Source organism: Equus asinus, chromosome 8 (assembly GCF_041296235.1).
Source record: "Equus asinus isolate D_3611 breed Donkey chromosome 8, EquAss-T2T_v2, whole genome shotgun sequence".
Classification (NCBI taxonomy): Eukaryota; Metazoa; Chordata; class Mammalia; order Perissodactyla; family Equidae; genus Equus; species Equus asinus.
Window position 1 is genome coordinate 22153217 of NC_091797.1, and position 22872 is coordinate 22176088.

Here is a 22872-nt window from a genome sequence, read left to right on the forward strand (position 1 = left end):
GTGGACTCTCCACTCTGCTCCCTCAGCTCACGGAGACAGCGGGGCTCAGCCTGAGTTCCTCCTGGCTGAGGCCTGGAAACCCTGCAGGCAATACGCTGGGGCAAACGCAGAGCTCACCCAGCTTTTTTTAGTCCTTCGGGGATTGCTGTCCTGTGCTGCCTGATGGCTGATGTTCAAATATCATTGTTTCATATGTTCTGCCAAGTTCTTTTGTTGTTGTTAAACATGGAAGGGTATACAGCAAAGGCATCCATCAACAAAATGAAAAGGCAATCTATGGAATGGGAGAAAATATTTGCAAATCATACATCTGATAAGGGGTTCACTTCTAAAATATATAAACAACTCATACAACCGAATAGAAAAAAACACAATCTACTTTAAAAATGGGCAGAGGGAGCCAGCCCCAGTGACCTAGTGGTTAAGTTCTGTGCACTCTGCTTCGATGGCTTGGGTTCAGTCCCCTGGCGCAGACCTACACCTCTTGTCTATCGGTGGCCATTGTATGTGGGGGCAGCTCACATACAAAATAGAGGAAGATTGGCAACAGATGTTACCTCAGGGTGAATCTTCCTCAGGAAAAAAAAAGGCAGAGGATCTGAATAGACATTTTTCCAAACAAGACACGCAAATGGCCAATAGGTACATGAAAGTATACCATACTACACAAAGCCATCCATAGATTCAATGCAATCCCTATTAAGATCCCAATGGCAATTTTTACAGAAGTCGAAAAAACAATCCAAAAATTATTTGGAACCACGAAAGACCCCAAATAGCCAAAGCAATCCTGAGAAAGAAGAACAAAGAGGGCGGCATCATACTTCCCGATTTCAAGCTATACTATAAATCTATAGTAATCAAAACAGTATGGTACTGACATAAAAACAGACACATGGACCAATGGAACGAATCGAAAGCCCAGAAATAAACCCATGCATATACGGTCAACTAATATTTGGCAAGGGAGCCAAGAATACCTAATGGAAAAAAGACAGTCTCTTCAATAAATGGTGCTTGGAAAACTGGATATTCACATGTAAAAGAATGAAAGTTGACCCGTATCTTACACCACTTATAAAAATTAACTCGAAATGGATTAAAGACTTAAATGTAAGACCTGAAGCCATAAAACTCCTAGAAGAAAACCTGGGAAAGAAGCTCCTTGACATAGGTATTGGCAATGATTTTTTGGATATGACACCTAAAGCACAAGCAACAACAAAAAATAAACAAGTGGGACCATGTAAAACTAAACAGCTTCTGCACAGCAAATGAAACCATTAAGAAAGCGAAAAGACAACCTATGAAATTGGAAAAAGAATTAATACAACTCAATACCAAGAGAAGAACAAATAATCCAATTAAAAATGGGCAAAGGACCTGAATAGACATTTTCCCAAAGAAGACATATGAATGGCCAACAGGAACATGAAAAGGTGCTCAGCATCTCGTCATTAGGAAAATGCAATCAAAACCACAGTGAGATATCACCTCATGCCTGGTAGAATAGCTATTATCAAAAAAACGAGAGATAGCAAACACTGGTGTGGATGTGAAGAAAAGGGAACATTTGTGCATTGTTGGTGGGATTGTAAATTGGTGACGGCACTATGAAAAACAGTATGGAGGTTCCTCAAAAAATTAAAAATAGAACTACCATAAGATCCAGCAATCCCACTTCTGGGAATATATCTGAAGGAAAAAAAAACACTATGTTGAAGAGATATCTGCACCCCCGTGTTCACAGCAGCATTATTTACAGTAGCCAATACAGAAAAACAACCTAAGTGTCCATCGACAGATGAATGGATGAAGAAGTTGATGAATGGAATATTGTTCAGCCATAAAAAAGAAGGAAATCCTGACATTTTCAACAACATGGGATGGAGCTTGAGGGCTTTATGCTAAGTAAAATAAGTCAGAGAAAGACAAATACTGTATGATATCAATTATTTGTGGAATCTTAAAAAAAAAAAAAAAAATCAGGAGCCAGCCCAGTGACATAGTGGTTAAGTTTGATGCTCTGCTTCAGCGGCCCCAGAGTTCACAGCTTGGAACCCCAGGCATGGACTTAAACACCACTTGTCAAGCCAAGCTGTGGAGGTGTCCCATATACAAAATAGAGGAAGCTTGACACAGATGTTAGCTCAGTGACAATCTTCCTCAAGCAAAAAGAGGAAGATCGGCAACAGATGTTAGCTCAGGGTCAATCTTCCTTACCAAAACAAAAAAACCCCACAAAAACAAAAAATCATAGATACAGGGAACAGATTAGTGGTTGCCAGAGGTGGGAGGTAGGCAAAGTGGGTGAAGGTGGTCGAAAGGTACAGGCTTCCAGTTATAAGATAAAAAGTTCTGGGGATGTAATGTACACCATGGTGACTAGAGTTAGTAATACTGTATTGTATATATGAAAGTTGCTAAGAGTAGATCTTAAAAGTTCTCATCACAAGAAAAAAAAATTGTAACTATGTATGGTGATAGATGTTGACTAGACTTATTGTGGTTATCATTTCACAATATATACATATATCAAAGCATTACGTTGTACACCTAAAAATAATACAATGTTATATGTCAATTATATCTCAATTAAAAAAATTTTTAAGAATCCACATAAGAGAAAGCATGACAAACCAAAAAAAAGGACTGAGGAAAAAGCATGTTAAATATGAAGCAAAAAGAGGATAACAGGAAAAAATCCAAACACGTAAGTAATCACAGTAAATGCAAATGGATGAAATTCATTGATTAATAGAGCATCGACTTTTTAAAAATGCAAGTTTAAGCTGCTTACTAGAGACACATTAGGAATACAAAAAGGCTGAAACTAAAGAAATAAAAATATATACGTCCAAAAGAATTTATTAGGAAAAAAGGTCAGTCACATCCTAAGTACAAAAAAGTATGCCACCAAGAACATGTAACAATTCTAAACTTGTGGTCACCTAACAATAATCTCAGAATACAAAGTAAAAATAGGCAAAATCAGAAGGGAAAAATTTAAAATTCATTGTCAAAGGGAGATTTTTACAAAATTACCTCAGTAATTGATAAATCAAAAGGGGGGGGAAGTAAAGCTATAGAAGATTTGAAAAATAAAAATATAACTAACAACTTGGATCTAATGTATATGTGTGTATAGATATTATATAAAATATAAATAATAAATTATCTATTATATCTATTAAATTATAATATAATTTAAATATATTATCTATTACATACATAGATATTTATTATACATATCTATTATATATGTATACATAATAGATAATATATGTATATAATAGATACATAGATCACATTATATTTATAATAGATATTATAACATATATAATATACATATATAGATCTGAAATAGATATAAGAAAATTTTAAGATTTGATAAACCTGGGTAGTTGATACAAGGATATTTGATATACTGGTCTTTATACTTTTCACATACTTGGTATGTTTTGTAATAAATTTTAAAATTAATAATTATTCACAAGAAAATCTGAAATTGAGCAGTAAGGCTGAATTCCTTGTTTTGGCCTCTACAGATGGCTGGCACAGAAGAGAGGACTAGGAGGCCAGATGCCCCCCTCTTTCACAAAATTCCCATCATAAGTGATGTCACTAGCAAGAAAACGTCCTAGCAACTGGGGAGGAGATCAGCCTAAGAACGTACGTAGGTAAGGTGGACAGGGTGCACATGAGGGCGGAGATGCTCAAATCTGTCTCCTCTAAACACATCTGGGAAAGGAAAGTTACATTTGGAAAACAAACAAACAAAAAACGTAGGCGGGTAAATCTGGTCCCCGCTACTGCTTCTCGGCTGGAAGCAGACGTCTGACCTGGGTTTTAAATGGCAGGAGTGTGAGGACAAACTGGAAGGGATCCTCCACATGCTTGATGTCTGCTTTCTTTGAATCGCTCCACCTTTTGCGCGTCCCAGCACAGCTTTAATCTGACTTCTATTCCTGAGCTAAGTCTCAAAGCCAAACGAGGTCTAAAGTCTCAGACACTTCTTGACTCCTTTTTGTAGCTTGTTTAGTGCCCACTGAGTGTCTTGCACAAAAATGCTTTAAAAAATGTATCGCCGAAGCTGTATATTAAAAGACACTTAAAAGGCATATAAGAAAAGAGTAAGGTTAAACCATATGTTAGGGATATACATTTGGGTATAAAACCACAGAGAAACATAAGGAAGTTTATTTCTGTCCTTCTTTGTTGTCCTGACTATAACACTAAGGGCAGTGGTTACTCTTGGAGGGAGTAAGGAGGCTGTGATCGGGATGGGGCTCATGGAAGCTTCTGGATGGCTGAAGGTCTATTTCTTGACATGAGTGATGGTTACAAGAGTATTTATCTCCTAATAATTCATTTGCTTTAAGGTGGTGCTTTTAAGTTGTCTGCAGGTGGGTTTTACTTTACAATAAAAAGATTTTTATGAGTGTGTCCCCTGAATGACTGAACAAATGAATCAATCTGGGCACAAGCATCAGTGGCTGCTAATATCAAAAAAGAGCAACATCCAGACATTATGCTCCCCGTGACGGGAGGACACACCAGCGCCTGTGAAGGAGACTGGCCCAAAACTGAACCTGAATCTGATCAAGCCTCTAGATCCAGTTCCAATTAACAGGACAGAGGAACACTTTAAATGACACTATAGGGACAAGGTCGGCAAACTCCAGATTTGGAGTCAGGAAACTCTGCAGTGGGGGACAGAGTATACAAGGGGAGAACGTCTTGATTAAAATAGACTTAAAAGACACATCGACCAATCACAACATGTAGACATTATGTGGCTCCTGCTTTTAAACAAATAAATTACAAACAAACATTTATAACATTTCTGAGACAATTGGAGATTTGAACACTGATGGAATATTTAATGATGTTTAAAAAAATCTTGTTAAATTTTTCAGCTGTGATAATGGTATTTTGGTTAGTTTTTTTTTTTAAAAGAGAGTATCTTGTAGAGATACACATTAAAATATTTACAAATGAAATGATGTGATTTTGAATTTGCATCAAAATAGTACAAAGAGGAAATCGGATATGGGTACACATGAAACAAGATTGGCCATAAATGGATAATTGTTGAATCTCACTATATTTTTTTACTATTTTCCATACTTTATTTTTGCTTTTTTAAAAAAGTTTTATGAGGTATAATTTACATATCAATAAAATTCACCAGTTTCAAGTGTACAATTTAACAATATTTTGTACATTTATAGGATTGTGCAATCGTCACTACAATCCAGCATTAGAACATTTCCATTACCCCAAAAAGTTTCCTTGGGGCCTCTGTAATCAATTCCCACTCCCACCCAGCCCTCCGCTGGTGTGCTTCCTGTCTCTCTAAATATGCCTTTTCTGCACATTTCATTTAAGTGGAATCATATAGTACGTAGTCTTCTGCTATTGTCTCTACTAGTATATAAGTTTGGTATTTTCCACAGTGAAAACAATTTTCTTGAATTGAACAATGACTTACATTTCTATAGCATTTCGTGGTTTGTAAAATGCTTTCACATACTTTATCTGAATGGCACCACACTCAAACAAAGGGCGTAAGTAAGGCAGGATAACATTTCTTACTAATCTTATAGATGAGGAAACTGAGGCTCCGATGGTTTAAGGACCCCAAGGTCACAGAGCTAGCAAGTACCGAATTAGGACTCAATTCTGGCCTCCAGTCACCTGGTGAGATATTTTCCCCTGTCATGCTGCCTTGCTATACTGCCCACCGCCCTTGTCCCCCCATCCCATCACTTAGTGCCCCATCCCTCCAACTCAGGCCTCTCCGCATGGAGCCGGAGGATCTGAGCTGCAAGCCTCGGCTGGCTCTGCATCCACACCCAGCTAACAGTGGATGTAGAACCAGTCTCAGGGCCTTGTTTCCTATCTGGAGAAAAAAGACAGAATCTCTCTTCTACTCTTTCTTCTTCAGCCTGAGGTGGAAAGGGGATTCCAGCCAATCAGAGGTGTGGACCCTAAGGAGATGAAGGCTGGTTTATCTTCTTTAAGACAGAGGCAGAAACAAGATGTTCTGTGTGTACACGTGCATGTGCATTCCTCAGCAGTGGGGAGAACCCGAGGGAAGGCATGAGCGAGGACAAGGAGGGTGCAGGATCAAGCCAGCCGGCACATGAGGCTTCCTTCCTGAAGGTGCGTGTGTGAGTGTGTGAGCGGGTGCCTGGGGGCACTAGTGCACAGCTCTGTATACACGTTTGCCCCATGGTCTGTATCTTTGCAGCTAGACTATCAGAGGATGGAAATATCCTGAAATCTCTTTGCCTTCTCTTTGTGTCTTTACATTTTTTTAAATGATTATTGTGTCTGCTCTGTAACCCCATTCTTTGGCATTTTATAGTTAACACTCAGGCAGAGCTCAGAAGAAACCACCAATGGCGCCTTCCTCTGGGGAATGGGACTGGGGGTCTCAGGACTCACTTCCCACTGCAAACCCTCTTGCTTCATTTGAACTTTTTGTCCTATATTTGTGGTATTTTCATAATAAAATGAGGGGAAAACCATCGTTATTACCAGTAAGCAGCAGTGTTTCCCTGAAGAGCCTGCTTCTGTCAGCCTACTATAAGGCTGAGCGGATTACAAGTGCTGTCAAACGTAACTTGTCATGTAATCCACTCGTTCATTCAACAAATACTTGATGTTTCCTATGTGCCAGGCAGGCACAGCTCTAGAAGCCGGAATACAGCAGTGAACAAAACAGGTACAAATTCCTCCCCTCCTGGGGATCTACATTCTACTGGATGCAGAAAGACATACAACAAAATTAATAAATTACATGGCACATGAGGAGAAAAGGCAAGGCAGGGAAGGCTGGTGGCAGTACTGGGGATGGGAGGATGTCATATTGAGGCGGGTGGTCAGGGAAGGCGACCCGGGAGCAGACTTGGAGGAGGTGAGGGAGTCATCCAGGGAGCTAGGTGGGAGAAAAGGGCTCCAGGGAACAGCAAATGCAAAGGCTCCGAGACAAGAGTGGTGGCCAGCACGCTTCAGGAACAGCCAGGAAAGCAGGGTGACTGCAGAGTAACAGGAGCTGGGGTTGGAGGGGTTGGAGAGTCATCAGATCATGTGGGGCCTGGCGGACCACTGTGGGGTTTTTGAGTCTTACCCCAAATGAGATGGGAGCCACTGGAGAGTTTGAGCAGAGGAGGGTCATGACCTAATATGTGTTCACAGGGTCAGCCTGGCTGCTGCGTGGAAACCAGCCTGTAGCCGGGAAGTGGGGAGCCCTGCGAGGAGATTGTTGAGAGGTGGTGGAGGCTTGGAGGGTGGTGGCAGTGGAGGTGGTGGGTGGGCATCCAACTCTGGAAATAGCTAGAAGGGACAAACGACGAGAGTTGCCGATGGATTGGATGTAGGGTTTGAGAGAAAAAGCAGAGGAGAATGACTCCAAGGTTTTGGGCCTGAGCAGCCTGGAGGATGAGATGGGGAAGACTGGGGGGCGGAGGGGAGCAGAAGTAGGTGACATGGGGAAGACCACGAGCTCCGCCTGAAGAAGTTAAAGTTAAGAAGACGGAGGCGATGGGTTGCCGCACATGGGTGTCGTCAGTGTGTGAATGGTAATGCCATCCTCCGAACTCGTCCCCATCTCACAGGTGTGGACGCTCCGGAACCAGGGCTCTGAGTCCGGGGCGGCCCAGGTCACGTGGCCGCGAGCTGGCGCCCCCTGGCGCGGGAAGGTGGGCGGCGGCGGCGACGATGGCCGCAGCGCGCGAGCGCGGGGAGCCGGGCCGCAGGGCCCTGTACTTCTGCGGGAGCATCCGCGGCGGACGCGACGACCGGGCGCTGTACGAGCGGATCGTGTCGCGGCTGCGGCGCTTCGGGACCGTGCTCACCGAGCACGTGGCGGCTCCCGACCTGGGTGTGCACGGTGAGGCCACCGGGGCGCAGAGCGCGCGCTGCGGGGCGGACCGGGGAGGGCTCCGGCCCGGGTCCCTCCACCAAAACTGCACACTCCCCGGCGGCGGCCGCCCGCAACCCTGCCGCGCGCCCAGCGGCGCGGAGCCCGCCCTCCTGCCCGAGAAAAGGAGCCGCGGCTCAGACTCCGTGTGTCCGAATACGCCAGCGGCTGTGAGCCCGGTCTCCGCTTTCAGTTATTATCTTGACCTGTGGTTCCTTCTTGGAGAACTTTCTTCAGCTCTTTCCAGGGGCGTTTTGTAGGGAGGACCAGCATGGGAGTGGACGGGGCTGCTTCCGTTCCCACCTCACCTGCTGCACCTTCTCCCCAACCTAAGACAAAACTTCTTCTGCTTCCCCCTTTACGTCCGGATATCCGCCCTCTCCTAGACGGACAGACCCCAGTGCTCCGCCCACCACCTGTCCCGCCCTCTGATCAGGCTGTTACTATAGTGTTCTGCTCCTTCTGGCTTCTGGGTCTTTCTAATGCCTGGCTTTGATCTGCTGGTCCGGAATCTCGCTGACTCTTCTAGTTTGAAAATTGTGCCTAGAACTCTTGTATTTCTTCTGCTCAGAAAACCTTAAGTGGGGGGCTGGCCCCGTGGCCGAGTGGTTAAGTTCGCGCGCTCCGCTGCAGGCGGCCCAGTGTTTCGTTGGTTCGAATCCTGGGCGCGGACATGGCACTGCTCATCAGACCACGCTGAGGCAGCGTCCCACATGTCACAACTAGAAGAACCCACAACGAAGAATACACAACTATGTACCGGGGGGCTTTGGGGAGAAAAAGGAAAAAATAAAATCTTTAAAAAAAAAAAAAAAAAAAAGAAAACCTTAAGTGGTTCCTCGTTGCCCGACTCAGGAGCAGATTCAGGATTTGTGGGACCTAATGTAATTCCGGGAGACTTTTTTTTTTTTTTGAGGAAGATTAGCCCTGAGCTAACTGCTGCCAATCCTCCTGTTTTTGCTGAGGAAGACTGGCCCTGAGCTAACATCCATGCCCATCTTCCTCTACTTTAGATGTGGGACGCCTGCCACAGCATGGCTTGCCAAGTGGTGCCATGTCCGCACCCGGGATCCAAACCAGCGAAGCCCGGACCGCCAAGAAGCGGAATGTGCGAACTTAAGCTCTTCACCAGCGGCTCAGCCCCGGGGGAGACTTCTTTAAAAAAATGAAATCACGAAACAAAATTGCTAGGGCCTTGGAAAGGGCCTGTGCAAGTGAGGGACCCTGAAGCTTAAGGTTCCTTGGTTTCAGGTCATATCCACCCTTGCCTAATGATTCTCGAACCTTAGTGTGCTCAAATATAATCTGAGGGAGCTTGTTTAAAATGCCGATTCTCTGCGACGAAGACTTAGACTGTATTTTTTAACAAGTTCTCCAGTGATTCTGCTCTGACGCCGGTGGCTGTGAGCCTCAGGTCCCAGTGGGTAACGTTTAATCAGGTAGGGTCACCGAGCTCCTGACCCTTGGACCCCAGCATGCCTCTCCTACCTTAGTTCCCACCGCCTCCTGCTGGTCACGCTCTGCATTCAGGCAGTGGCTCTCCAAGGTCGGCGCGTCTCAGAAGCACCTGGAGAGCTCATGAAGCAGCCAAGACTCAGGTTCTCAGGCGATTCTGCTCCCACCAGAGCTTGAAGCCAGTCTGTTGGGCTCTAGTTGTTCTCCAGCCTTTCCTTGCACGGGCCTCTCTTGCAGCTGCCTGCCCCTTCCCCCACCTGGGATGCTCTCCTCCTTCTCTTCTCCTCTAGTCATCCTGACCCAGTGAGTCAGTCCTTCCCTTCACCTCATCTGCATCACTCATCTGGCCCTAAGCACACATCCCACCTTGCACAGGAGTGAATTTTTCTTGCGGCTGTTCCGCTTCCTCACTCCTTTTCATGGAATCTTAGTGTTGGGCAGGCCCTCGGAGGTCATCTAGTACGTCTCCCTCCCTCCCTGAGCAGGGTGGACATAGGGGTGGCGAGGGCAGGGGAGAGGGGCTGAGTGCTGAGGACAGGGCCGGGGTGTGGCCTTGACCAGCTTTCTTTCCACCACAGGGGAAGAGGTTGCTGGGGGTGACAAGCTCATCCATGAGCGAGACCTGGCCTGGCTGCAGCAGGCTGATGGTGAGTGGCCCTCCCTCCTACCCTCCAGCTCCTCTGGGGTGTTAGATCCCCTGGACGTGCCTGGCCTCCCCACCTAGAAGGGATGCCCTGGAGCTGCCTCCTCACCACACCCAGACTCTGTCATCTCTCCCTCACAAGCGTTCATCTCACCTTTCTTCCCAGTGGTCGTGGCAGAAGTGACCCAGCCATCCTTGGGTGTAGGCTACGAGCTGGGCCGGGCCGTAGCCCTCAATAAGCGAATCCTGTGCCTCTTCCGCCCGCAGTCTGGCCGAGGTGAGCACTCCAAGCCCTGGATGGCCACACCCTCCCTCCCCAGCTTTCTGAGGACCCAGCCCTCAGCGCCTTCTTTGGGGCCTCTGAGTACAGTGCCTACCCGTAAAAAGGGAGGAGGAAGGGAGCGGAAAGGGGGGAGTATGGAAGGGAGGCCCCTTCACCTTCCTCCACCCCTCCTAGTGCTTTCAGCCATGATCCGCGGAGCAGCAGATGGCTTGCGGTTCCAGGTATGGGACTATGAAGAGGGAGAGGTGGAGGCCATGCTGGATCGATACTTTGAGGCTGATCCTTCTGAGGAGGTGGCTGCCTCCCCTGAGCCAACCGCTTGACTTAACCTCACTTCATTAAATTCTTCGAATCCCAGACTCTGCTCTAGTACCATTCCTGCCCCTTAGCCCCAGTACCAAATTAAAAGGTATGTTTAAAATTCACACGTTACATCGGTATGTGTGGCAGGGCGGGGCAGGTCCTCAGTAATAGCCTCTTCCCACCCCACTTCACGTGACGATGGAGAGACCCTTTAAAAGGCTATGGGCCCCCAGGAGGAAGACCCTTCCTAATACCCTCAAGCCCCTGCAGGGACTTTCAAGAGTTTGGAGGAAGGCTGCTCACGGGGGAGAGCCATTCCTCTCTGTCTCCTCTGACTCTGGGGCAAGTGGACAAGCCTGCGCCTGGCCCTCCACCATGTGGACCTGCATTTCCTTTTATCAGCTTAGGGCAGATGGGTCTGCCTTGGGCTTTCTCTGAGGACAGAAGAGTCCAGAGGTCTAAAGAAAACAGTAAAGAATGAGGAGGGCTGGGGTGAGGGGAGTTGAACCTGGCCTTTGGGGAGGCTGCCCAGCCAGCTTCCAGAGAAGTGTGTGAAAAAAAAGACGTTTATTCAGTAAACAGAAGAAGGAGCTGCAGATGCTGGGAATCGCCTCCCCCCACGATGGTGGGAAGGGGTGAACTCCCCACCCCCGAGGCCCATGACTCCGGGGTGGCCCCAGGTGTTCCCTGCGTCCTGCCCCCTCAGTCATAGGCATCATCATCATCCTCCTCATCACCAAAGAAGAAAGTCTCCCGGTCCAGGTTCTCAGACTCCTCATCATAGGAAAAGCTGTCATTGTCCAGCTCCTCATCAAACTCATCCTGCTGCCACTCAGGGACATCCTCCTCATCGTCCTCCTCCTCTTCCTCCTCCTCCACCTCCAGCCCCGAGGAGCCCTGGGGCCTAGGGAGAGAGAGCCACACTCAGCCCCACAGGAAGCCTGGCGTCTCCCACTCCCCGTCCACGCTTCTGCCCAGACTACTCACTGATGGCCAGGCGTGTTGGATCCTTTCGCCTCCCAGGCCTCTGATGATGGACTCTGGAGACCAACCCGGAAATCCTGGCCAGAAGAAGGAGGATGTAGGGAGTAGGAGAGCAGAGGACATGGGGCCTCTGTGACCAGCATTCCTTCACCCACGTTCTTTGAGGGCCTACTAGGTGCCAGGCCCCTGGGAGGAATGCTCCCTCCTCTTCTCCCTCCCTCGCCACAGCACTTCACAAGCCCCCGCCTGTGTGTAATCTAACTCCGAGGTGTCTCCAGGAACACAGGACACGCCCGTGAGCACACCACCCTGCGCTTCAGGAGCCCGCAGTGTATGCTCACGTCCTTCCTGTCCAGGTTACGTACTAGTCCCTGAGCTCCCTGAGGGCAGGCTTCATAGGTTAGACTCAGCGTCAGTGTATCAGAGCTAGAAAGAACCTCAGAGATCCCTTACTCCAGTGGATCCCAATTCCCTGGCCCCTATTCCCGGGATTGTGAATCCACCTCTGGGAAATATGTCTGAAAAAGTTACCCAAGTGATCCTGACGAGCAAGCATTTGGCCAAATCTGGGCTAACTCCTTTATTCTGTAGGAAATGCCAGGTGGTTAAGTGGCAGGATCCAACAGCATCCAGCAGGCTGGCCTAGGAGCTGGAACGCACACCCAGGTCTCCAAACATCCCTTCGCCCTTGCTGCCTTTCCTTCTGGACTCCCCCAGGCAGGAGCTGTGCTGGCACAGGAGGTGCAGGGCCGGGGTAGCATACCTGGGCGGAATGCTGCAGGATAGCGAGCAGCCTCTCCTGGATCCGCCGCAGCAGCTCCAGGCCTGTGTTGAGGCAGTCTGCCCGAAGGAGGCGCAGGGACGAGGCCAGGTCTCTGCACCGCAGCAGGGTCTCCTCTGCAGGGGGGCAGGGCACAGGGGCTCCCTCCCTTCTTTCATTCCTTCCACTCCTTCCTTCACCCAACACCTACTGAACATCTACCAAGTTCTACTAACGTCTACCAGGCACAGGTCCAGACAGGCCTTCTCCTGGGGCTCACGTACTAGTGGTGGGGGGCAGATGGCAATGAAATGAAAGGTCAAGGGAAGATCTGCGCCTTGGGCATGTACTGTATACCTTTATAAGGGAATTGTAAAGGCCCGTGGTGATAAGGCTATGAAGAAGCAGGAGGAGTAAGAGGACAGAGTGAGGGTGGGGAACTGGGGGGCGCTGTTTCGTCCACTTGCGTGTCTGTTGGGATGGGCCGCTCAGAGGGGAGAGGTGGGCAGGAAAAAGGACTGACCAGGCAGGGGCCAGGCCTCACCGAGGAGGATCTGCAGGGCATTGGTGTGCAGCTCCAGGTTCTCGGTCTGCTGCTCCACCACGTCCATGTGCTCCGTGTCCTGGTTGTAGAAGCTGTACACGCAGGCATAGGCCAGCACCTAGGGGAGCCCAAGTCAGCCCTGCCCCTGCTGAGGGGCGGGCCTCCCCTCCACCGCTCCCTCCTCATTCCTTCTATTCAGGCAGGTGAGAGGAAAGTGGCCCAGCCCACCAGACCCCCTTGGCACGTCCCTCTCCTCCCTTATCACCCCGCCACCACCTTTCGAGCCTGCTCCAGTCCTCGGCAGGCATCGCTGAGGAAGGTGAAGGATTTGGGTGGGGGCACCTCATGGATGGCAGACACGCGGTTCCGCAAGTTCACAGCAAACACCTGTGCAGAGGAAGGTGGGTCAGCACCCGTGCCTGCAGCCCCGCCCCAGCCAGTCAGAACAGCACCCATCCAGTTCGGGCCTGGGGCCCCTGCCCAGCTGTCTACCCCAGCCCTCTGACCTCATGGACCCAACTGTTTCCTCGCTGCTCACCCGGGCCTGGTGGTGGAAGGTACACCTCTCGTTATAGTCCTGAAACCGCTTCTCCTGGCGGGCTGCTTTGCTTACCTGGTGAGGACACATTGAGAGGGCTGTCGGGTACTTTGCTGGGCAGCACAGGGTTAGTAATCAGACTAGCTACCAGTCAGGGAGGCCTTTGATGCTTCACCCAGATTTCTTCATTTAATCCTCGTAACTCTGTGAGGGGGGTCACATCCTTACCCCTTTTTACAGATGAGGATGCTGCGGCTTGGACAAGTAAACTGGCCCAAAGCCACACACTAAGCAGAGAAGCGAGGCTCTGACTCAGAGTCCTTGCTCTCCTCCTCTCTGTCCTGGGGCCTCCTGAGAATGCCTAGCCTGCCCCAGCCTTTCTGTAGCCCCCTCGGTGTGAGCAGTCCGATCCTGGGCTGGAGGTCCCTATGCAGACCTCTCATGACAGAACTCTGTAGGTGCAGGTGGCTTCTGTCTTCTCCCCACTGAGCCTCTGTCCCAACAGCTGCTCTGGACACAGAGCCCTCTCTGCCCATCCTGCTGCCCTTGGGCCTCCGCCCTCCTCCCGGGGCCCGGCCACTCACCATGGCAGAGCAGTTGTAATAGTCCTTGTGATTGGGCTTCCAGGACTTGAGGCAGCGCCAGCAGAAGCCATGGTTACATTTGGCACAGGTCATGCTATGGAGGAAGCTAGCTGGTCAGAGGGCTCCTGCCTCTGGCCAGGGCCACACCAGGAATGCCAGGGCCTGGAGGTTCTACTGAAGATGCCCCTGGCCCCTCCCATGCCCTTACTGTCTCCTTAGCCTTACCAATCCCTACGACACGCACCCTTGCTTCTGAATTCCCCCATACGGTATAGACTGAAAAATGGGGAAAGGAACATTAAAACCCAGGAATCACTCTGGAGAGTGCTAAGAGAGGGGTGCCTGAGTAACTGCCCTTGTTTGCTGAGCTTTCCGGCAAGCCCCACTGCCGCTTCCTTACTGCCAGGTCTCCCACCCTCTCCCGTGCCCTCTGACTCCCCGTGCCCATAGCACCCCCTTCTTACTGTAGACATCCCTCGTTCTTCTCGATGGGAGCCTGACAGCTGGGACAGCGCTTGGAGATGAGCTTGGCCAGGTGCTTGCTCTGGGCCTCCACGCTCATGCCGTCGTAGTAGCCGCCATCATCGACCCACTGAGACATGTGGCCACAGCTGGCAGGGTAGTGTGCCTAGAGTAGGAGCGGTGGTAAGGACACAGCTCAGCCCTTACTGAGGGTGGCACTGCTGCTGTGCATGCGAGAGGGAGGGAGGTCACATCTGGAGGACTAGAGGAGGAGGAACAGAGCTCACCTGGGTGGCAGAGGATGAGGACAAGGCAGAGTCTATGTGTGGGAGGCAGGAAGGGGTGTTGAGCAGGGGAGGGGTGTGATTCTGGCTCAGGGTCAGGGCCCACCTCAGGGAAGCTACAGTTGAAGCAGGAGGCCCAGCCACACTTGGAACAGGTGGTCCCACAGCCCAGGCCCTGGCGGCACAGGATGCGGTCACAGCCCTGGGGGTTGGTGCACCAGGTCAGGTTGGAGCAGCTCTCCACATAGCCACGTAGGAGGGCCTTCTCGTACTGTGGGGACGTAGGTGCCATGAGGTGAGGGCCTGGCTCTCCAGGGTGCCACACCTCCAGGCCCCTCAGCACCCCACATGTCAGTCCATTCCCTGGGGCCCACTCCTTTGGCTGTGCACTGGCACTTCTCTCAGAGGGTGGGGCTACCTTGGAGATGACCTCTGGCGAGGAGACGATGGCACGAATGAAGGCTCCAGTAGGCTGGGCAGGGCAGTCGGCAATGGGGCAGGTGCAGTTCAGCACGAGGTTCTGCTCAATTCGAGTTGTCAGATACTCATTCCAGCAAGACTGGGAGGGAAAAGGAGGGGCCGCTCAGGGACAGCGCGGGAGCAGCACAAGAGGACGGTGTCCTGGTAACTAACCCAGTGCCACTCCCCAACAACGTGGAAGGCCAAGACAAGCCTGCTTCTAGATCAACCTCGAAACTGACAGTCATCTTTCTGGCTTCCATAGGTTTTCCTGGGATTGGCCCAAATTACAGTTGTCTTTGAGGATGTGTAGGCCAGGATAGTAGCCTAATTACAATTATTGTTGGGCTGGACATGGAGGGAATGGGTAAAGAGGATCACAAAAAAGGAGAAGAAAGATTCAAGTTCTAAGAAAGAATTAGAGAAGGCAAGAAGCTCAGAGAGAAAGGAGGCCTGGGGAGGTGGGAGGCCTTTTCCCCAGGGGGTGGCTGGCCTGGGACACTGTAGCCTCTCTTCCTCGCTCCACTGGCTCACCTCAGTGCTGTCTTGATGGTCCCATCTCCCCAGACTCAGCCTCTTCTCCACAAAACAGACTTGCCCATTCATCCCCCAAATCCTGATCCATGGCACCAGCGCTCCCCCAGTCACCAGTGTCGGAACCTTCACGTCTCTTGAATGCTTTTCTTGCTCGCGTGTCACCGCCCCACCCTAAACCAGGCCATGATCCCCTGCAGGAGCCTGTCCCAATAACAGTCTTCCTACCGCCATCTCTCCCCACGCAGTCCACTTGGTACATGCACGGTCAGCAGCCTGAGCCTCCTAAAACCCTCCACTAACAACCCCCTTCCTCACTGCCGACTGCCGAGCCTTCCCAAACGATGCATCTAAGCCCCCAGGAGAGTATGCATATCGGTGGCACCAAAGCTCCAGAGTAAATGGGCAGCACCTCACTGGACTATTTTACTCAGAGGAAAGTACTAAACAAAACAAAACAAAACTCTTTTTATAGTGAAACAAGCCCACATAAACTGGGAAGCTGAATGCAAAATTCTTGCATTGTCAATATAAAACATCTTCCCAAAGATGTAAATCAGATCATAGCACTCTCCTGATTAAAACCCAGCATGGCTTCCCATAAATTAAACCGTCTGCCAGTCTCAACCCAATCGGGCCCTTGTCCACCTCCCAAATCTCCTCCTCTTCCACTGTCCCACCACTTTACTGTGCTTTAGCCGCTAGGCTCAGCTTCTTTGCACTTGCTGTTCCCTCTGTCTGCAACACTCTTCCCCCGGATATTCACCTCCTCAGACTGGCCTTCCCTGACCTCCCCAATCTAAAGTCCCTGACAATCCCCCTCATCCCACTCTCAGCCTCAGTCACTTCCTATGACATGAGCCCTGTATCTTCTTCCCTACACTCATCATGAGAGTGTGGAGGGCAGGCCCTGGAGTGAGACTGCCAAAATCCAAATCCTGACCTTGGGCAAATTACTTCTCCTCTGAGTGCCTCCATCTGCCATCTGTAAAATGGGGACAGTTAAAATACCTTCCTCAGAGAACTATTATGGGAATTAAGCAAGATAATGTATGTAAAACAGCAGAATGGCCCAGAGGGAGTCCCCCTAAATATCAGCTGTTGTTGTTATTAGCACCCAGGTCATTTCTTGCTTGGATTTTCCCACTCCCTCATATGGCACCCAGTACTATGCAATAATACAGTAAGTCCATGACAAGTATTAGTTGATGAAAAAATGGAAGTATAAAGGAAATAATTAAGAACCTGGATAAAAGGAAGCACAGGCAACTATGTGAGAAGAGTAACTTGAAGCTGAGCAAAAGGGAAGGAGAAAAAGCACACGTACACACGCATGCAAGTGCGCATGTCCCAGATCACCCACCACTGGGAGACGCTGGTGGGAGAGGCAGCTAGAATTCATGGCAACCAGGGCGCTCATCCTGTTAAGCTGATGTGTTTGGGCTTGGCAGCAGTTCTACGAGCTGTGAGGCAGGGAATATGAGACACTCAGCACCCTGGGTCCCCGCGCCTCAGTCCCTCCCCGCATCCTCACTCCCCATCTACAGCCTTCTCTGCTTCAGCCTCACAGCAGCAAGCCCTGATGTCCCATAATTCCCTTCATTTTTGTGTTATTTTCTGGTTTACACCATTTCTTTTTATTTTTGTATTAAATGAGAGCACATGATAAAAGAAGTGATGATGTTCTGAGACAGAGAATTGAATGGTGATAAAGGAACCATAAACTATAGTCATCACCAATTTAATAATACTTCTCATTTACAAAGTATCTTGACGTATATGTTATATATATATGTGTGTACATATATTCTTTCTATCTGTCTTTCTGTCTATCTATCTATCATCTATCTGTAGTTCCCAAACTTGGCTGAACACTGGAATCACCTGAGGAGTTTTTAACTCTCCAGTTGCCTGGGTTTCACCTCCAGAGATTCGGATTTAATTGGTCTGGGGTATAGTTTGAGCCTCAGGATTTTTTGAAAAGCTCCCAATGATTATAACATGCAGCAAAGTTTGAGAACCAGTGATACATATCGCTGGATTCTAACAACCACACTTCAGAGTGTCAAGGCAGGTGGCATCACTTACTGATGACAAAACTAGTTTAAGAGGGACTAAGAGACTTGTCCAACACTGCCCAGGTCAGGAAATGGCAGTGCTGGGGCTGGACTCGAGTTCCCAGGAACTGTGCTGGGCCGGAAAGCCAGGGCAGGAGAAGCCGGCGGAGCCTCACCTTACAGCAGTAGTGCATGCAGCAGAGGGACGGCAAGTCGTCGTCGGGCTCCAGCGTGCTGACACAGACAGGGCAGTGGTCTGGGCGTGTGGGGGCAGCTTGGGCCTGGGGTACACACAGCCCAGCCGCCAGCAGCAGTGGCTCTGGGTTATCACTGTAGCTCTGCAGCAGCTGTTCGGCACCCCAGTGGGAATGAGCCAAAAGGTGCTGAGCCACATCTGGCTCTAGGTTCAGCGTCTCCTGCACCTGCCGCACTGTCTGCTCCATCAACCCTTCTACCTCCTGGGGGCTCATGGTGCGGCCTGCAGGCAGCTGTAGAGATGCCAGGGCAGCCACAGCTTCTGGGCTTGTGGGGAGAGAAGAGGTAGCAGTCAGTCTCCCTGCTCTGCTTATCCAACCTACTAACTGAACCCCACCCTGACCCCAGCTTCCTGCTTGAGCACCCCTGCTCACACTTGCTTAACCAGCCTGAGGATAACCACTCAAACCAACTGTCAGCGCATGGCCCTCCACGTGGGGCTGTGTGTTGCAATAACTGGAGCACTACAGGAATCTAGTGGGCGGTGGGCAGGATGCTAACTGACCCGCAGTGGATGGGACAATCCCACTGTAGGTCTCACCCAAAATGCTACCAATGTGTCTGGTGAGAAACAATAGTCTTACTACTGCAGCCTTACTACCCCAAGTGTGCTCTATGGACCAGCAGCATAAGTATCACAGGGAACTCTACTGAATCAAGATCCCCACATATGGACAAAGAGAACTGATCGGTGGTTGCCAGGGGAAACGGGGGTGGGGGGAGGGCACTAGGGGTGAGGTGCTGTACCTACAACATGACTAATAATGATGTACAACTGTAATTTCACAAGGATGTTAACTTTCATAACCTTAATAAAAAAAAAAAAAGATCCCCAGGTGATGTATCTGCACGTGAAAGTTTAAGGAAGATTACTCTAGAGAACTCACTCTACACACAATGCAAATAGCAGGCGGAAAAGTAGTGCGATAACAACTTCTGGTGAACTGGATCTGATGTAAAAAGCTTTACGGGTGCCAGCTACTCAGGGGAATCTCATGGCAAATTCTTCTGTAGAACAGGCTTCCTGAAAACTAGTTTGTATATTTCACCAAAAAGAGTGCACAGTTAGCACTCAGTACACATTTGTGTAACATTCCATATTTGTTTAGAATGAGAGTTGTCTATAAAGAAGCTTACATGTCTGGGTCCCTTGCCTAAGGGTTGGTTCTTGGAGGATGGGGCCAGCAAGGCTCCTGATTGGGAAGGCAATGCTGGGGGCAGGAATGAGGACTAGCAAAGTGGGGGAAATAACAGGGACAGGTAAAATGGGGTGAGACAAAGAAAGAAATGAAGTGTTCTTCCATGAGGAAGCTGAGCTTTGGCACTGCAACCCCTCCCAGGTGACTGCTGCATCTGTCCTGGGGAACCCATCCCTCTCTACTAGTTTGGAGCCCTTGCAGCAGAGGGAAGGAGCTGGGGGCCTACCTAGGCTTGGAGGTCTTGGTGGTCTGGGTGCCACAGAAGGGGACCTCTGCCTGACCCCGGCAGGGCCCCATGGGCTCTGGAGTGGCATACATCAGGATCTGGGGCCGGTCATCACGCCGTTCCACGTAGCCCTGGCCCAGCAGATGCAGGATACAAGAGAGGACATCTGTACTGGTACAGGGCACGCCCCCAGCAACAGCACAGCCCAGGCTTCCAGGGGGATTTGGACCCTTCTGCCAAGCCTCCAGCACCTGGACAGGAGAGAAAACAGGCAGGCCACTTTTTACCTAGAGGAGCCAGCATGCCCGGCTCTGACTATGGATAAGGTACTGACTCTCTCATGCCTCACTTTTCTTATCTGTCAAATGGGGATAATAATAATAATAATATCACCACCTATCTCCTAGGACTGCTGTGTGGATTAAATGACTTAATCATGTAAGCTCTTGGAACAGGGCCTGGCACATGGTAAACACTCATGCCTTGTTTCTCCCTTCTGTCTAACTGCCCTATCGGAAACAGAAAACGCAGATGGGAATGTCACCATACACAGTCTTATACTAAGAGAGTTTATCTTCCCTTGTGATGATCCCTGGCTCCAACGCCCATCCTCTAGCATGACTCCCTCCCCCTGCAACCTCATGAGCCCCTCTCTGCCTACCAGACAAACCAGCTGATCAATGTGGAGGCCCTTTTCTCCATGGGCTTTGAGAATACGGACAAGAAGACAGCTCAAGAGGTTTCTCTTCTGTTCCAGGGTTCGGCCCTCATCCTTCTCTACATTCAGGTACGTCTGGGGAGGTATCAGCCACAGGGCCTCCCCACGGGGTTGGAGCCGAGGCTCACGAAGCCGCAGCACACCTGGAACTCAGTCTCAGTCAGTACCGGAGGAGGGGAAGGAACAGAAGAGTGGGGACGAAGGGGCCCCATTTGCTCATTCCCTACTATACCACACCCCACCCCCGAGAGCCCCACCCCCTAGGAGCAAAGGCTCCATCCTGCCCCCATCGACCTACCCCTGTGTGGAAAGTCCGGACCCTCATGCAGGGTCAAAGGGCCATTTTCAGAGGTGAGGGGCAGAAGGGCCTGAAGCAGCAGCTCTGGGGTGAGGTCAGAACTCTTCAGCAAGGTCTCTACTGACACCTCCTGGTGACGAGAAACAGGGCCAGTCAGGAGTAGATAGTCAAGGGAAAGGAAAATAAGAGGGAGGGAGGATGGAAGGAGGAACAAAGTTCAGGAGAACAGTGACAGAGAGAGACTAAGGAGCTGAATCACCTCCATCTGATTGAAATTCAACAGCAGCCACATCTGCACGGTGGACACATGCAGGGTCTGGTCCCCAAAATGCAGTTCAGCCCGGCCCAGCCACGTCCACTTCAGTCGTCGATGTGGTCCCATGTCCAGGACTGGATGGTTCTGACCTGGGAAAGTGTCAAGCAGAAGAATGGCGACAAAGAGTAGGGAAAACAAGCGGGTTAGGGGTTGAAGCGAATGTGCGCCATTAGTCAAGCTTCGCTCCTGCTAGTCCTTGTGGGGAGGAGGGCCCCAGCATCTACAGACATAGAGGTGCCTTGGTAAGCTTCCAGAGCTCAGCCTCCTCTGTGTCTGCCTCCCTGGCAAGCTGCAAGTATCTGGGAGCCCACCCTGTGCCAGGCAGGCTCCATGGAAGACGCACAAGAGAGAGGAGACCTGGGTTCTGCCCTCATGGAGCTGACAGTTTTAAAGACCAACTAGGCTGGGTCTACTCCTCCTCCCTCCTCTTCTTCCTGCATCTTCCTCCTCCTCCTCTTCCCTCTTTCCCACCTCCTCAGGCAAGGTGAGCCTGGGATGTTTGCTCATACTAGAAAGCAAGGATGCTGTCAAAGGGAGAGTATCAAAAGGAGCCAATATGAGAGGTGCTCTCTAGCCAAAGATGGGGCAATTTGAACATCAAAAAAAATGCCAGCTGTGATGGATTGAAACACATGAAATATTTAAAAATCCATGAGTTTCATAATGATATTTTTTTTAAAAGACCTCATTGGTCATCTTGGAAGGATGCTAGAGAACTAACACATTATTTTGAAAACTGGTTAAAAATAAGGAGGAGAAGGAGGAGGAAAGAATCAAGCCTTTCCTGTATAAACTGTATTTCAGTGTAATCAAAAAGGTGATGAGAGGAAATTTTCCCTTTATAGAGAAAGCATTCCAGCTAATACACGAAGAAGGATTAACAAAACTAGACTACCGCTAGTTCATAACCCCTGATGAAATGACATACCTAAGCAATGATAATGAATGACTCCCTAGTAAAAAGCTGGTGGGAAACTATATATAATGTAGAGATTAGACTGACAACACTGAAATCCACTGACCCATCTTAACATCACAAAGCAAGATGGCTAGAGGTAACAGACCTCCTGGGGGAAGTACACAATACCACCTATAAAGTGATCTTGCCCAAGAAATCAAACCCGAATCTGAATAAGCTTCTACATCTATCAGTTTTCAGGAAATAAAGGAGACAGAGGAACATGCTAGAGGACACCATATGGATACAAAATCCAGAAAAATTCAGCCTGCGGGCCACTCTATTTGGCAAACAACCCAGTTTCCTCCATAAACAACTAGAAAGGGGACAAAAAGGGAGGCAGGAACCTACAAACTAAGAAAACAAAAGATACAACTCAATCAAATGCAGTATGTGGGCTTTGCTGAGATCCTCAATAAATAAAAAAACTAATTTTAAAAACTCAAGACAATTAAGGAAATATGAACACTGACTGTAGATTTGATATTAGGAACTATTAATTTCTAAAGGGTTGATAGTTGTAGTGTCCTTGCTTTTAAAAAGAGAGTCCTTATCTTTTAAATTTGAGGGCTGGGGAAAGTGGGTGGGGGTATAGATGAAACAAGATTGGCCATGAATTGATGTATGTTGATACAGTGGAGTTTATCTATTCTGTCTATTTTTGTATATGTCTGAAATTTATCATAATTAAAAGATTTTTTCAATGAGGGTGAAAATAAGCCATTCTCAAATAAAAACTGATTAAGTTTTTCACCAATACTCCCTCAATGAAGAAACTTCTAAAGGATGTACTTTAGGAAGAAAATTGACCTTAGAAAGAAGAGTCAAGATGCAAAAGGAAAGATGACTAAGCAATTGGTATGATGGCAAATCTAAACATCAACTGAATAAAACAATAATAATGACTAATCGGGAGGTAAAAAAGACAATTCGAAAATACTGAACAATGGTAACAAGTAAGATGGGAGCTGGATCTGTTAGGATTTTCTATGGTCCTTTTATGGTCAGGAAGGCGGGAAGTGATATGAACAAATCAAACACATAGCTTAAAAATATAAGCGTAATCACTATAGAAACAGAAC

General features: G+C 49.0%; 2 protein-coding genes across 2 annotated transcripts in view; one reads left to right on the forward strand and one right to left on the reverse strand.

Annotated features, from left to right (window-relative positions):
• Positions 1–5122: 5122 nt before the first annotated feature.
• Positions 5123–10736, forward strand: DNPH1 (2'-deoxynucleoside 5'-phosphate N-hydrolase 1). Its single transcript, XM_014837407.3, has 4 exons — positions 5123–7900; positions 9964–10032; positions 10195–10305; positions 10486–10736. The coding sequence occupies exons 1-4, from the start codon at positions 7729–7731 to the stop codon at positions 10632–10634; spliced, it is 501 nt and encodes a 166-aa protein (XP_014692893.1). The 5' UTR covers positions 5123–7728; the 3' UTR covers positions 10635–10736.
• Positions 10737–11162: 426 nt separating this feature from the next.
• CUL9 (cullin 9) overlaps positions 11163–22872 on the reverse strand; it is a 34870-nt gene continuing 23160 nt past the window's right edge. The window contains exons 27-41 of the mRNA XM_014837404.3: positions 20776–20921; positions 20517–20646; positions 20162–20361; positions 19501–19751; positions 17997–18342; positions 15189–15329; positions 14877–15041; positions 14489–14652; positions 14025–14118; positions 13441–13515; positions 13179–13289; positions 12903–13020; positions 12362–12495; positions 11602–11675; positions 11163–11518 (exon numbers count right to left, since the gene is read on the reverse strand). Of these exons, the coding sequence (XP_014692890.3) occupies positions 11317–11518; positions 11602–11675; positions 12362–12495; positions 12903–13020; positions 13179–13289; positions 13441–13515; positions 14025–14118; positions 14489–14652; positions 14877–15041; positions 15189–15329; positions 17997–18342; positions 19501–19751; positions 20162–20361; positions 20517–20646; positions 20776–20921 (2351 nt within the window). The 3' untranslated portion in view covers positions 11163–11316. The remainder of the gene's footprint in view (positions 11519–11601; positions 11676–12361; positions 12496–12902; positions 13021–13178; positions 13290–13440; positions 13516–14024; positions 14119–14488; positions 14653–14876; positions 15042–15188; positions 15330–17996; positions 18343–19500; positions 19752–20161; positions 20362–20516; positions 20647–20775; positions 20922–22872) is intronic.